At 37.2% G+C, this 16432-nt stretch overlaps 1 protein-coding gene across 2 annotated transcripts in view; it reads left to right on the top strand.

Moving 5' to 3' along the window:
• The window catches only part of rxfp2a (relaxin family peptide receptor 2a), a 63267-nt gene extending 47161 nt beyond the window's left edge, over nt 1–16106 (top strand). For both annotated transcript variants that reach the window (XM_084401297.1, XM_084401296.1), the window contains exons 9-18: nt 381–455; nt 2905–2976; nt 4663–4734; nt 4882–4953; nt 5470–5541; nt 5640–5711; nt 5799–6028; nt 9563–9973; nt 12788–13006; nt 15494–16106. In XM_084401297.1, the coding sequence (XP_084257423.1) occupies nt 381–455; nt 2905–2976; nt 4663–4734; nt 4882–4953; nt 5470–5541; nt 5640–5711; nt 5799–6028; nt 9563–9973; nt 12788–13006; nt 15494–15759 (1561 nt within the window). In that variant the 3' untranslated portion in view covers nt 15760–16106. The remainder of the gene's footprint in view (nt 1–380; nt 456–2904; nt 2977–4662; nt 4735–4881; nt 4954–5469; nt 5542–5639; nt 5712–5798; nt 6029–9562; nt 9974–12787; nt 13007–15493) is intronic.
• The last annotated feature ends 326 nt before the right edge of the window (nt 16107–16432 follow it).

The raw sequence follows: 16432 nt of genomic DNA, 5'->3' as shown, positions 1-16432 counted from the left end.
GAAACTGTTCTCTATATTAGCATAATTAACTAAATGCATGTTTAATGTTCATTTCTAATTTTCTGGTGTTTTTGATTATTTGCATGACCTCCTTTCAGAGGTTAAAATTAATTTCTTAGTTAGTTGATAATAACTAAGGACTTGTTTTACAAAAGCTAATTATGCTTGTGAAACAGAGAACACCTGTTGTCTAATAGCACAAAGTAGAAAGCCTTGGCTGTTTTCCCTCTGAGACTGATTCAGTCGCACCTTGAAGTGCTGCAGGGGGTATGTTTGACTTCTACAATAAAGATCTTCAAGGCTCTTGCTGTGATAGTTTGCACATCGAGGCTGGGTTGCCATTTTACGTGGTTGAGTATAATTTTTGTGCTTGATCGCAGATCTATGGTGAACACATCCTTGATGTGGCTGCCCAACTCGAGTCTCTGTCAGCACATGCCCTTGCTCAGCTGGCTGTGAGTACTTCATTTTTTTGATCCATTTTTCCCCTCTTAGTAACATAAACACAATAGTGGATTGTGTTTTAGATGTTTCTCTCTAAATCCAGTGGGGGAGAGTGGGGTAATCTGTGCCAGTAGCTGTCCTCTATCAAGGAGAAATGAGATGAGGTAAAACAAAAAAAGTTTATAGTTCACTATAATACCTTTTTTTGTTTATTTTATTTTATTTTATTTTATTTTATTTTATTTTAAATGAGACAGGAATACATTTTAATATATTAAACATTCAGATTTTTTATAGTCATTTTTGTGTATGAAATTGTGAACCATAAAAAATGTTAAATTCATGATTATACAAATATTATTATTCAACATTCCATTAATCAAGGTTGCATGGAAATATTACTCCCTCTGTGCAATTTTCCCAGGCTGAAGTAGCTTCTTTATAATTCTACATAACCTTATTCTGGAAAATCCTTAATCATTTTGTGGCAGAAATCCTTAATCATCTCGTTTTCAGAACTCAGTAACTAATTTTGCCCAGTTCAGCCATTGACATAGCTTACCCCAAAGCATCTGGTACAGTTTACCCCACATCTATCATTTTGAAAAATTATCCATTTGTTAATGAATGGCTAATGTTTAGCCAAATAATAATGTTGTATTATAATTTGGCAATTCACATATATGATTTACGTAAGTTTTTAATTTTTTTTTATTAAATTAAAATTTAATCAATTTAATTTATAATTAAAATTAATAACTAAAATTGGTAGTTCTATTATATCACTTAATGAAATGTGCTGTAAAATATACAGGCATCCTGTAAAACTGGAAACACTGTCACCGTATTTTTACAGTGAATTTCTGGCAACCACAGCTGTCAGTTTTTTACCGTAAAATTAACAGGATATTTGTTAGTGTTACAGTGTTGCTGCATGATACTTTAATAATGTTAAAGCCTTCTTGGATGGTCCATGTATTTCTGTGTGTGTACATTTGCACTGAATCTTGTATAGAGAAAGCATTTATTTTTGTGGCCTCAACATATCATCAAATAAAAAGTTGTTTTGTTGTTGCTACTTTCAGCTGTGTAAGCGACTGTATATGTCTGTCTGTATGTGTGTGTTTATACCCACATCTCCATTAGTATATTAGTCATCAGGCTCTTTGCTTTATTTGAATAAGTCATTCTGAGGTTAACAAACAGAGAGAGTCCGTAACACTTACCTGATGGTCAATTGAGACCCTATCATAATCCTCTTTTGTATTTGCTATAGGTCAGGTAGGTTTGATTTTAGCAAATCTCACTCGGCATGAATCATATCAGCATTCCACAGCTGTCCTCTCAATATAACTTGCGCTGCTGTAATAAGTTGCTTTGCTCAGCTGAACCTTGCAGAGAAGACCACACTCACTTACTGGAAAACTTTTAAAGATGTGTGCTCCAAAGTTTTATAGTCAACAATAACCTAGAAACATGATTATTCTCAGACAGGGCGCCCACGGACTGACCCACAGGCCACTGACTGACTGTCCGATGCGTATCGCACCCAAAACTGGAAAGTATTTTCTGGCAAGCTTTAATCTGATTGGCTGATTTTAAGTAACTTCCTGGAGTAAGGGAACACAGAGTTTATTATCAGTCTACTTGGAAACAAAGTCATGTTTATGAGGTCCCGGGTGAAACGACGAGTGCTTTTGAGGATGAAATAATCTCTGGATCTGCCGGTTTTTCAGGTTAGAGCGAGCAAAATGTTGTTTTGTTCAGTGTTCTGTCGCTTGACATGTCAGTCAAACACTCTCTTCCTGTTTAAGTTGGTGCTTATAGGCAAGATTAAGCTGCTTGTGCTGTTTAGTCAAAGGTCTGACAACAACTCCATTGACTGTCACACATCTTGAGTTAACAATGAAAACTTCTTTCAAAGTGCCTGTATCTTTGCCAAATGTGTCGTCTGTGTTTTTTCGACCATCTCTCCTTTCATAATGAGCACTCATTTACGGCTTTTCTGTGAGCAATGTACTCTGGTAATTATAGTCAGATTGGAAAGAGATGGACAGTGGACATCATCAGGGGGACTGTGTTTTTTTATGTTACTTATCCGAGCAGGCTCACTCGTACTGCAATACTCTCGACGCTGAATGACAATTTGCCATCTGCAAGTCCAGCCCGACAGTTCTGAGAGGAAGACTATCAGCGGCACTATCAAAGTCAGTCACGTCCTCTGATCAAGGCACTCACTGAATGAACGATTTCAGCATAGGGCAAGCTTATTATTCATGTAGTTGTCATGCACCTATGGCTCTTGAACAAATGTGTTTTTGTTGCAGGCAGAGTAGAGGGATGAGTTTTTGCAGCCGTCGGTGCCGTTATTTTGTACTCGAATTTAGGATTAAGATGTATTTTTTAAATTTACAGCTGTTTTTCTTTCTTTTCTTTTCCTTGGCTTGTCTTTCCTCGCAGGGACTTTGCTGAGAACCACGTTGAGTTGCTGAATTATTCCACTCTGATGACATGCACCAAGCTCACAGTGCTGTAAGTGTTTTTGTGCTTTTACCCTTAGCCATAGTTGGTTTCCTCGTGTACGTGATATGCTTACGTTGATGCCAGCATCTCAATTTATAATGGTAATAAAATTTAATTTAATAGTCAGTTTAATTGAACGTGTTACAGATTTACAGTTTATAATGCCAGTCATGTTTTCTTAACTCCCAGTTTATTATCTCTAAAGGGAAATGCTTGTTCTTAGTTAGTCATTAGGATGTGAGTGTCTGCATGCATGTGTTTCTAACAAGTGAAGAACAAAGCTCGATGCCCTTGTGGAGAATGATGTCAAGCACATGTTGAAATCTTAATTTAACTGTGAGTTATAAAAATTGGGGACATTTATTATATGCCATATACTGTGGGGTACAATAGTCTGGGACCACTTTTGAAAATGCATCAAACATGTCAGCTTTTTTTATTCCACAATTGTATTTTATTACACCATTTTTATTCGAATTATATTGTGCGATTAACAATTTAACAACTAACATTGTTTAGTATTTGATTTGATACATTTTGTTTGATTTACATAAATGTAATTGTAACAGTGTTCAGTTCATGGAAGAAATGAGGCAGTAACCAGCAAAGTTCAGCGTAAAGTTTTAGTGATTAAAAAGAAACAAAATGTCCCAGGCCAGGCCTCGTCCTCTCTCCTTTCCACTGTCATCACTCCTCCTTTTATCCGTCCGGAGCTTCTCCGCGGGACCCAAGAATGGTGTGTCTTGCAGATTTTGCTCATTATCATTCCCTCCACTGTCCTCACTCCTCTCCCACAGCTCTCTGCCCCGCCCTCCTTCATCACAATAATAATTTCTTTGAATTTTGCAGTTTACCAGAGCAAATTTTGCAATCATATCACAATTCTACCACAGATTGAGAATGAGTTGTGAAGAATATGTTGAAAGGTTTCCATTTCAGAGATACAAGCTGCACATTGTCTAATGAGGCTTCCATCTGCCAATTATTTATTTATTTCTGATAATTAGACATAAAAAAAAATAAAAAAAAAAAGACTTTCTATTCTCCTTTTCATTTTGCTTTGGGCAAAGTAACATAGTTTGATGCAACTGATGATGTTACTTGGAAAAAAGAAATCTAACTCCCATCACTTTCTTACAAGTTAATCAATACCTCGGGACGTTTATCTATGGGCTGACTCATTTGTGGTTGATCACATTCGGAGTATAAAAATAGAGGAATCTAATCCCAGTTTCTCAGAGAGCTGTGAATTTGGAGTCCTGGTACCGTTTTCCTCCTAAAACTGTTGCAAATGAAAGCAGCATGTCTCCTTGGAACAGTGTGATGACAGAAAGATTTCGCCTTATTCGGACAGACTGAAGTCTGACAGCGACAACTAAACCCATTCCAGACTTTTTCTCAAGGCTCTATTAGTTTATTATTATGATGTTCTCTTTTGTAATAGATGTAGGGAAGTGTCAGACATATCTTAAATGAGATTTTGAGGGAGAGGTGGTATCTTTGCAAGCAGGGTCAGCATGCCCTTGCTAAAAAAAATAAGCTGGAAATGCAGGAGAAAACAGAAGGATTTCATTATCATCTGGCTGTTTCACGGACCAGTGACTGTACTTTGAGGCTTTCCACACAACTGAAAATGTTGAAGTTTAGGCTCATTAAAAAAATAACATTGTTGTTCTCTTATTTTTATATGCCCAGATCACTGCATGACAATAAAATCAAGATCCTTCCAGAAAACATGTTTCATTCTCTTGGATCTTTGGTTGAACTGTGAGTACTGCAGCACATAATCTGGATGTACAATCTTTTGATTTGAGAGTAATAAGGTTCTGCACTTAAATCATAACTGATATGTCTTTGTATGCACATGGATTTCATTCATCTGATTGTTGTTTGTTTCTCCTTCTTGTTTTTTAGAGATTTGTCTTGCAACAGACTTTCCGACCTTCCTAAAAACACTTTCAAGAGTTTAAAATATCTGCAGAAACTGTGAGTTATGCAAATATCAAGTCACATCGTTTATTTTAAATTGGTTGAATTGGTTGGTGCACGCAGTGCAATAAATTATGCCATACAATCGGACAAAATAAAAATTTTATAGGGATGTTTTACCCAAAGAGGAAAAATTCTGTCATTTTTCACTCACCCTCATGTCCTTCCAAAACTCTGTGCTTCTATTTCTTCTATGGAACAAACAAGTCTTCATTTGGTGGCTGAAAAAAGCACCACACAAGTAGTCTGTATTCAGAGCCTATGTGCTAGCTTTTTACAGACTTGAATTTAAGCTTGTCTATAGCCCACATCTGCATTAAAAAATGGTGTGTTGACACTGTTGATGTCAAAAAAATGTATGGCCTTCAGAAGACTTTATGGAGCTTGACGACTCCTGGTAACTATCCACTGTTGTTGCTGGCAAGAAAAAAATTCTGTTTAAAGAAAAATGGATTTGAAATGTGATTAGTGAATAATAATTTTTGGCTGACATATTCCATTTAATGTTTGCAGGAACATATCCCATAATCCTGCTTTCCATATTCATGCCAGTCACTTCGATCACCTGGTTCAACTGGAGTCTCTGTAAGTATCAGCATTGCATGCTCTGCGTAGGAAAACAATGGCTTTTAAGACCCTTTTATTAGGTGTCGGATGAAATACAACATTCATATATTTAACAGAAGTCTGGAGGGCATTGAAATTCCTGATATAACCACCAAGATGTTTCTTCCCATGGGAAACCTGTCCCACATGTACGTACCCCTCATTGTGTGGTCTGTGTAATGATCTGCATCTGCTCAGTTTGTAATCTGTTATTTGTTATATCTATTTTTTTCTAGATATTTTAAGGATTTTCAGTACTGTTCCTATGCCCCACATGTTCGGAAATGTAAACCTAACACCGATGGGATTTCATCAGTTGAAGACCTGTTAGCCAGCGTGGTTCTGCGGGTGTCCGTCTGGGTGATGGCCTTCATCACCTGCTTTGGGAATCTCTTTGTCATCGGAATGCGCTCCTTCATTAGAGCGGAGAACAACCTGCATGCAGCCTGCATCAAAGTCCTGTGTTGTGAGTAGGGGCTGAAACGATTTTTAATATTGAATAAATAAATACATTGTGTGCAATTTTTTGTTTTTTAATAATAATAATAATAATAAAACAACTAACTTCATTATTGATTAATCTTATCTTTGCACTGAACACTTCATATATTTGATAAAAAATTAAAAAGTAATGCATTAAAATATTTTGTTATTGTTTTATTTTTTTAATTATATGAAGTGTACAGCACAAAGACCAGTTATTATTAGTTGTTGTTGTTGTTAATTATTTTTATCATTATTATCCAATAATTACATGTTGCAACACAGACAGACAGACAGACAGACACACACACACACACACACACACACACACACACACGGCCCAAATTGAAATTGCTCCAAAAAAGTTTGGCTGCACATTCTACAATGGCAACAACAAAAAAGGATTTTCCTGGACAGAGAATATATCCAGTAATGCTAATGCCTTCATCAATGGGGGTATCAGTAGAAAAAAAAAAAAGGGTAACAATAGATAAAGGATTTTATCTGAATAATGGAAGCTGTCAGTAAAGCCTATTATGATTTGGTTTGCTTTTGTGTCTGAATGTATATTCTTGTGGGTGTTTGATTGTTCATTCCTGAACGTTTATGCATGCATCTATAATCCTATTAAGAGAGTGACAGTTTGTTTGTCTTCATATGCTGGCATTTTTTAACTTATTTAAAAAGTAAAATTACAGACTGTTCCACTGTCCGATCACTTCCTGATGTACTGAACAATACCAATCTACTAATAGTTCAGGAAATCTGTGACAGATGTATTTTTGTCCGGACAGATAGAGGCCTTATAATACTGCAGTTTTACCGACATGCATCCAACAGGGATACAGTTTGTAACTGATTGAAAATTGCGTGTGAACCGCAGGGTCCCAGAGAATGCTCCCTCGTGAGATATGTTATTTATTTTTGAAAAATGGTCTTTTGTGGTATCTCCTATCATCCACACATGCAAAGGTTTTTGATAACATAACTGCAATAAAGTAATAGCCTAGTTAACAATTACTTGTTTACATAGGATTTTTGATGTATTTTATATTATCTAACCCTCTTCTTTCTTTTTTTTTTTTACTTCATCATAATGGTGCAAAACCTGGTAAAGGTTTTGGCACTTGCTATGTGAAAAAAATAGATAAAAATAAATCATGGACATGATTTGAAAAGGTTAAATGGTCCTGAAAAAACCTGTCACACTTGTGCTCCTCGCGATCAAAAATGACCGCACTGGAAATTAATTTTATCTTGTGAAAACTTTTTGAACTGCGGCCAAACAAAACACTGAAAGCTTTGAGATATCAAGCTCAAATTTGGAACACAACTTGTTTAGATTCAAGGCTTTGATTTTTCTTGCAGTTTTAGAGTAAAACATATTTTTGAAAATATATATTTCATACAAAATTTTAAAATAGTATTTTTGTGCAACAATAAACTAAATTCTATAACTTCCCTTTTAAGTTAACTTTTTTTTCCACTTTTTTTTCACCAGCGATAATCTGACCTTAAGTCTGTGCTCTAAATCATTCAAGATTTAAGAATTTTCAAGTCTATGTTCAAAAAGTGAATAAATGGATTATAAAACGGCGTAAATATCATTTGGTACCATAAAATCCCCCAAATATTACTTAAAAAAAACATTATCTTTTTTTTACCGACACGCGAACAGCACCAGAGGCTGGAACCGTATCAGTATGACAGAATTGCCATGGAAAGTTAAAGTAATTTAACATTTTCTTACATTTAATTTTCTTTCAATATAATAGAACAGTTAACAGTTCACCAGGCTCTTAATGATTTTTGGCTGTGATCTCTTAATATCTGAAGGCTTTTCCTAATCATCATTAGAACAGAACTCATTTTACACATGGGGAAAACCAATTGTTTGGTTAATAACTCTTGAAGGACCAGACTTTAAAGCTCTTTGTTCTAACACCACTGTGAGGTTGTGGGTGGGGCTTTCCTCCCAGCCCTCGTACTCCACAAACGCTCCCTCGGCCGCACACGATGTTGCGGGCTTACACACCTGGTCAGACACACAGTTTAGGCTCTGGGGCGACGACTCCTTCCGTCCTGTCTTTAAGCTCAGACTCGTCAATAGCAGCTGGCTGCAAAGTCTATGGTCTGCGGTTGGGCTATCGTATCTCCATCGGGCCGGGTGTCGGTGGCTGAGGGCTGGGCTCCAATCTCATGGAGGGTTGTTATTAGCCGGTGACACATTTTCAGTTGAGTTCAGTGTCCTTATCTGTACTTGGAGTGTTAATCTCAGCTATAGCAGCGTGTCTAGATTATAGTCAGGGTGGGAAAAGGAGCTTGGCCTTTACCTCCGGCTGTTCACTGACTTTAATAGCATCTCTCTGCTCACCTTTGCCATGCTGTCTGAATCAAAGATTGCCTGCTGTCACAAGAGGGTGGTATCATCGCATGGCTCTGATAAATGATGTGTTCATCAAACTGTAAGGAAGAATGATGTGTTCATACATTATTCCCAAAACACATTCCCTTCTCTCAAAAGCTTTTAAGAGAGCTGGAGTATTCTTAAATTTACTGCCTGACTTGTGGGACAAACATGAGCAGCTGTCAAATATTTCACACCTCCACTGGGAGGAAATTGCTCAAATTAACCTGCAAGCAACTTTATGCCACTTCTGGTCACACTGTGTCTTGTTTTTATATTGGTAATGAGGAACAGAAATGACGCTGTCGATATTAACATCCACTGCACAGATTGATGCAGCAGGAGCTAGACACTATTGTTTTAAATCAATTTAATGAATCTGCAACTAGACCTGATGAATAGCAATCTTATAATAAGTGCAGATGTTGTCTTTCATTCCAAAGTAATGAAATGAGGACAAAACTGAAGAACCTGGGGTGAGGAAGAAACCAAGTCTCAGCAGGGGGAAACCGATTTTGTGTTACGTTTATTTGCAGAAGTCTACAGTTCCCTTTCAAAAGCTACTCTCGATGCTGCATACTCATACGCATTGGCGCTTCTTCGGACCGGGCCGAGAACGCTGCATTTCTTGTTTCAGGCGAGATGATTTCGAGAGTCTGAACGCTCCTCCCACGATGATAAAGCGCAAGAAGAGTTGATTCGTGCAGTGGCCAGGTTACAACTGGAATGGCCACAGAAACAAGAGACCCCCAAGCGCACAAATTTAGAGGATAGAATTCTGTCCGGTGGCTGAGGGGAGAAGCCTGAGCGACGGTCTCTCCCCTTCTTCGAAGACCTCCATGACGAGTTAACTCGTTCATAGGGGAAACATCCAATGACGTCATCATCGGAGGTTATTTAAGCCTCTTTCTTGACGTGTTTGAACACATGCTTCACAACCGGTCAAACAAAGATGTTTTCCCAATGCGTATGAGTACACAGCATCTCGTTCCTGCTTTTTCAGGGAACAGGGTTACAGTTGAGTAACCTGAGATGTTTTTTCATTTATGTAAATATTAAGTGTTATATGTCATTGTTTTGATTATTTATTTTTGCTTTAATGTTTTCTAGGTGCTGACTGTCTGATGGGAGTCTATCTCTTCTTCCTGGGGATATTCGATGTGAAATTTCGTGGCGAATATAACCGGAACGCTCTAATCTGGATGGACAGTGTGGAATGCCGAACAATTGGCTTTCTTGCCATGCTCTCCTCTGAAGTATCTGTTCTCCTCCTCACTTACTTGACGCTAGAGAAATTCCTAGTCATTGTTTTCCCTTTTAGCCATCTGCGGCCAGAAAAGCTGCAGACAGTGTTGGTTCTGGGCTTCATATGGATTCTGGGATTTGTCATAGCAGCTGTTCCCCTGCTAAATGAAGACGTGTTTGGGAACTATTATGGGCGAAATGGAGTTTGTTTCCCTCTGCACTCTGATAGACTGGAGAAACCAACAGCCAAAGGATACTCCACAGGGATATTTCTTGGTTCGATATCTTGGTTTTTACTGATTCAATTTTTAATAATATATTCAATTGTTTTCATGTAGGCTATTTAGTATTTTTTGCAATTCAAATCATCAACTTATAGTAAACAGTTTATAAAATCTTCATACAATCATATAAATATAGGAAGTGTGTGTGTGTGTATATATATATATATATATATATACATACAGTGAGGAAAATAAGTATTTGAACACCCTGCTATTTTGCAAGTTCTCCCACTTAGAAATCATGGAGGGGTCTGAAATTGTCATCATAGGTGCATGTCCACTGTGAGAGACATAATCTAAAAAAAAAAAAACAGAAATCACAATGTATGATTTTTTAACTATTTATTTGTATGATGCAGCTGAAAAAATCAATGTTAATATTTGGTACAGTAGCCTTTGTTTGCAATTACAGAGGTCAAACGTTTCCTGTAGTTTTTCACCAGGTTTGCACACACTGCAGGAGGGATTTTGGCCCACTCCTCCACACAGATCTTCTCTAGATCAGTCAGGTTTCTGGGCTGTCGCTGAGAAACACGGAGTTTGAGCTCCCTCCAAAGATTCTCTATTGGGTTTAGGTCTGGAGACTGGCTAGGCCACGCCAGAACCTTGATATGCTTCTTACAGAGCCACTCCTTGGTTATCCTGGCTGTGTGCTTCGGGTCATTGTCATGTTGACCCAGCCTCGACCGAAACACGTTTAGTGGAATTATGACCAAAAAGTTCTATTTTGGTCTCATCTGACCACATGACTTTCTCCCATGACTCCTCTGGATCATCCAAATGGTCATTGGCAAACTTAAGACGGGCTTTGACATGTGCTGGTTTAAGCAGTGGAACCTTCCGTGCCATGCATGATTTCAAACCATGACGTCTTAGTGTATTACCAACAGTAACCTTGGAAACGGTGGTCCCAGCTCTTTTCAGGTCATTGACCAGATCCTCCCGTGTAGTTCTGGGCTGATCTCTCACCTTTCTTAGGATCATTGAGACCCCACAAGGTGAGATCTTGCATGGAGCCCCAGTCCGAGGGAGATTGACAGTCATGTTTAGCTTCTTCCATTTTCTAATGATTGCTCCAACAGTGGACCTTTTTTCACCAAGCTGCTTGGCAATTTCCCCGTAGCCCTTTCCAGCCTTGTGGAGGTGTACAATTTTGTCTCTAGTGTCTTTGGACAGCTCTTTGGTCTTGGCCATGTTAGTAGTTGGATTCTTACTGTGGACAGGTGTCTTTATGCAGCTAACGACCTCAAACAGGTGCATCTAATTTAGGATAATAAATGGAGTGGAGGTGGACATTTTAAAGGCAGACTAACAGGTCTTTGAGGGTAAGAATTCTAGCTGATAGACAGGTGTTCAAATACTTATTTGCAGCTGTATCTTAACTGCAGCTGGATTTTTTTTTTTTTGATTATGTCTCTCACAGTGGACATGCACCTACGATGACAATTTCAGACCCCTCCATGATTTCCAAGTGGGAGAACTTGCAAAATAACAGGGTGTTCAAATACTTATTTTCCGCACTGTATATATATATATATATATATATATATATATTCTTCAATTTACTAAATTTAAGCCTGGTGACCTTTTTTTCTTTTTCTTTTTTCTTTTTTTTTAAGCCCAAACTGACCAAGGGCATGATCTGCAATGTTCGATTTACCACTATTTACTGTGGGCTACCAAAAATATTTAATATTTAATTTAATAAAATTCCTAGCAAAAAACTCACACGGTTGTGTCGAAGGAAAATGCATGCAGTGGATAATTTTGTTTTTTTAAGCTTCCATAAAAATGTTTGTGGTTGTTATTGTAATTATTTATATATAATACAATAATATATATATATATACATCCACGTTTCCCAGAAAAGTTACGGTTTCATGATGAGAAGGCCTTCTTAAGGTGTAAATTTCACAAATTTCTGGTGGTTTAGTATATATATATATATAAAATAAATACATACTATATATATGATCATATATACAGTGCTATGCATAAGTTTAGACACCCATGCTAAAGTTGACTAAAAAGAGGAATAAAAAATCATCTTTTGGAAATTGAACTTAATGCCTTAATTTAAAAAATTATGGAATTAAAATAGCCCCACATCATCACATAGCCTTCACCATACCTAGAGATTGGCATGGGGTACTTTCCATAAGATCATCTCTCAATGCAAATCAAACTAGCTATTAGGCTAACTGAAATAAAACCATGCCAATCTCTAGGTATGGTGAAGGCTATGTGATGATGTGGGGCTATTTTAATTCCAAAGGCCAAGGGAACTTTATCAGGATGCATAGTATCCTAAACAAAAAATAAATAAAAATACTTAAAAATAAAAATCTGCCTGCCTCTATGGGAATTTAACATAGGGGTGTCCAAACTTATGCACCCTGTATTTTAAGGAAGAACATTTATTTATTTACGATGCATTATTCATTCACAAAGAAAATTGGTGTCCTTAAAGGTTGGATTTTTCCTAATTTTTTTAATTAAGGCATTAAGTTCAGTTTCCAAAAGATGATTTTTTATTCCTCTTTTTAGTCAACTTTAGTATGGGTGTCTAAACTTATGCATAGCACTGTATGATCAGGAAAATACTAAACCACCAGAAATTTGTGAAATTTACACCGTAAGTAGGCCTACCCTACTCATCATGAAACCGTAACTTTTCTGGGAAACTGGGATGTCTGGTCACCCTGCAATTTTTAAATTCTGTATCTACAGTCCTGCTTATACTTTCCTAATATGTCAGTCAGTCCTTATGTGCATATACTGAACTAAGTGTCTTATGTATTCACAGGTCTTAATCTGGTGGCGTTCTTGGTGATTGTTGTTTCTTACTCCAGTATGTTCTGTTCCATTTATAAAACCGGCATCAATGCCACAGATGTGCGCAGTCGGCTGCACAAAGATGTGGCTGTGGCCAACCGCTTTTTCTTTATTGTGTTCTCTGACGCCCTCTGCTGGATACCCATATTTTTGGTCAAAACACTCTCTCTTCTAAAAGTTGAGATTCCAGGTATGTTGTATATTTCTGCAGCACCTTTTTTTGACCACATGGTAAAAACAGAAGCACGTTTCTCATTTTTGAGTAATTTTTTTTTGGGCACAAAATATATTTTAAAAGAGAAATACAGTGGTGGTCAGAATTAATGGCACCCCTGGTAAATATGATCAAAAATGGCTGTAAAAAATAAATCTGCATTGTTTATCCTTTTGATCTTTCATTAAAAAAATTCGCAAAAATCTAACCTTTCATTGAAGTAAAAGAATTGAAAGTGGGGAGGAAATTACATTATGAAATAAATGTTTTTCTCCAAAACACGTCGGCCACAATTATTGGCACCCTAGAATTTTTTACGTGTAAAATATCTCTGAAGTATATTCCCATTCATATTTATGTTAATATTTATGTTCATATTTATCCTAACCCTAACCCTAACCCTTTATTTAGCACACCAGGGTGACCAGGAACATGAAATTGTCTAGCTATGACTTCTTGTTTCACAGGAGTTTAAATATGACGAATACACAAAGGCCAAATTTCTTTAATCATCCATCACAATGAGTTAAACCAAAGAATATAGTTCTGATGTGCATCAAAAGATTGTTGAGCATCACAAAATAGAAAGTGGCTGTAAGAAAATAGCTAAAGAATTGAAAATCCCCATTTTGACCATCAGGGCAATAATTAAGAAGTTCCAATCAACTAAAGATGTTACGAATCTGCCAGGAAGAGGACGTGTGTCTATATTGTCTTAATGCACCGTGAGGAGGACAGTTTGAGTGGCCAAAGACTCTCCAAGGATCACAGATGGAGAATTGCAGAGATTACTTGAGTCTTGGGGGTCAGAAAGCCTAAAAACAATTATCAAACAACCCCTACATCACCACATGTTGTTTGGGAGGGTTTCAAGAAAAATCCTCCTCGCTCCTCCAAAAACAAACTCCAGCATATTCAGTTGTCAGACACGACTGGATCTTCAAAAGGGACCGGATTCTATAGTCAGATTAAACAAAAAAGAGCTTTTTGGCAGCAAACCCACCAGATGTGTTTGGTGCAAACAGGGATAAAGAGTACCCCATGCCTACGGTTAAATATACTGCTGGATCTTGTATGTTGTGGGCCTATTTTTTTGCTGGAGGTCCTGGACATTTTGTTCAGATATATGGTATTATGGATTCTAGCAAATACCAATGGCAAAACCTGACTGCCTTTGCTAGAAATCTTATAATGGGCCGTGGTTGGATCTTCCATCAGGACAACGGTCCAAAACAAACATCAAAATCAACACAAAAATGGGTAACTGAGCACAAAATGAAGTTTCTGCCATGACCGTCCCAGTCCCCTAAACTGAACCCTATAGAAAATGAGTGGGGTGACCTGAACAGAAGAAGCACCAACATGAACTTGTGAATCTGAAGGATCTGGAGAGATTCTGCATGGAGGAATGGTCTCTGATCTCTTGTCAGTTATTCTCCAAACTCATCAGGCATTATAGAAGAAAACTCAGATCTGTTATCTTGGCAAAAGGAGGTTGCAAAAAGTATTTAATAACAGGGAGCCAAATATGGCCAGCGTGTTTTGGAGAAAAGCATTTATTTTATAATGTGATTTACCCCCCACTTTCAATTCTTTGACTTCAATGAAAGGTTAGATGTTTGCGAATTTTTTTTTAATGAAAGATCAAAAGGATAAACAATGCAGATTTATTTTTACAGCCATTTTTGATCATATTTACCAGGGGTGCCATTAATTCTGACCACCACTGTAACTTGTTATTTCTAATAAGGCACACAACAACTGTGTGATGCAACCAGAATGAACTAATTTGAGTCATATATTCAAATAAAGATTTCAAGTTCCAAACTTACTGTGATGGGTTTAAAATAAAGTAGCTCTCTGTGGTTACTTATCCACTTTATTTTTAAAAGCAGCCATTTATAAATTGAATGTGTCAAGGCTTCCAATCTCATGCACTTCCAGTTATTTTTAGCTGTACAAAACAGCTTGTTATGTTGCTTCATATTGCAAACTGATATTTCTTACCATATTATTGTAATGTATTGTCGTGATTATATACTGGTTTGTAGCGCAAATAGTTTTACTGCTTACTGCCCTTTGATATTCTTCTATAGCGCTAATGAATCGGAAGTCTCGCACATTCACAGAAAATGAGGTCGAATGATAAATAACTATTGGTATTTTTGCCAAGTTATAGCCATATTTAAGATAGTCATGGCCCTGGTATTTTAGGCCTGACATTTATATTAAAATAAATAAATACAAATTGAATAAAAGTTTCGCAGTAACCTTAATTACTGTTTACTAATGTTATTAATTACTTAATTACTAATATTAAAATGTAAAAAAAAAAAAAAAATCAGTTTCCTGAAAATGACCCAGTTCCCTCTAGCCAAGTGTGTCACAAATCCTCAATTTAAGATGATCGGTACAATGAGTTCTGCTGTTGTTGACGTCAGTGTCTTATGTTTATCTCTGCAGGGACGATAAACTCCTGGGTGGTGATCTTCATTCTTCCTATCAACAGTGCCCTTAACCCCATCCTCTACACCCTGACCACCAGCTTCTTCAGAGAGCAGGTGGAGCTTCTCCTTTGCCGCTGGCAGCGACGCTCCGCGTCAAAGAAAAACCGCAAGAGTCTCACCAGCTCCACCATCTACATGGATCCCTCTCGAAATGCAGAATACCCTGCAAAGATTTCCTTGCCACGACTGTCTTTGGCAGACATGGATAACCAATATGGGTGAAAGAGCCAGTGAGTAAAAGGGATCATAGTGGACTATCCTAATCATTATCTATGCTCAGAAAGGAGATTGACGGTCTTTCCTGGAACAATTTAAGTAAAAGGATGGCACTGTTGATTCCTTCTGTTTTTGTTCCAATATGGAGTGCTCTTTTTAGACACATGACTCTAACTTTGATGTTTTCTCCATTAGGATGAGCATTTTTGAGCTAGAGCCTCGAACCAGCGTCCATTTTCACCTGTTAGCCCTTGAGCTGGGCTTGTTGTTTGTCTCAAAAGATTTTAAAGAAGAAAAGCAATGACTGCTGAACCAATGCAGAAGACTGACAGTATTTACTGCAGAGCACATCTTTGAGAGATCAAAAGGAACTTTAAAGCATCATTTCTATGAAGGATAAATGTGTAATATTTTTTTTTTTATGGAGATGTTTGAAAATGTAATGGATTTTGAGAGTGAATTTGAGAGGTTATTTGTAATGTACAGCAAAGGGATTTATGCTTGCTTTGCCATTTCACAGACTCAAAGGGAAATGCCTCAAAGTTGTCTTGGTCAACAAAGTAGATGACTGTTTACTGAAGCATGCAAGCAAGATAAAGGTGTGCATTTCTTTCATCTGTATAAGATAATATTGTATTTGTTTGTTCTTTGTCATTTTATTTTTATACTCATGTAGACT

The sequence above is a fragment of the Rutilus rutilus genome (assembly GCF_951802725.1).
Source record: "Rutilus rutilus genome assembly, chromosome: 25".
NCBI lineage: Eukaryota > Metazoa > Chordata > Actinopteri > Cypriniformes > Leuciscidae > Rutilus > Rutilus rutilus.
The sequence above is the reverse complement of the archived record's forward strand: the minus strand, read 5'-3'. Positions and strand labels throughout refer to the sequence as shown.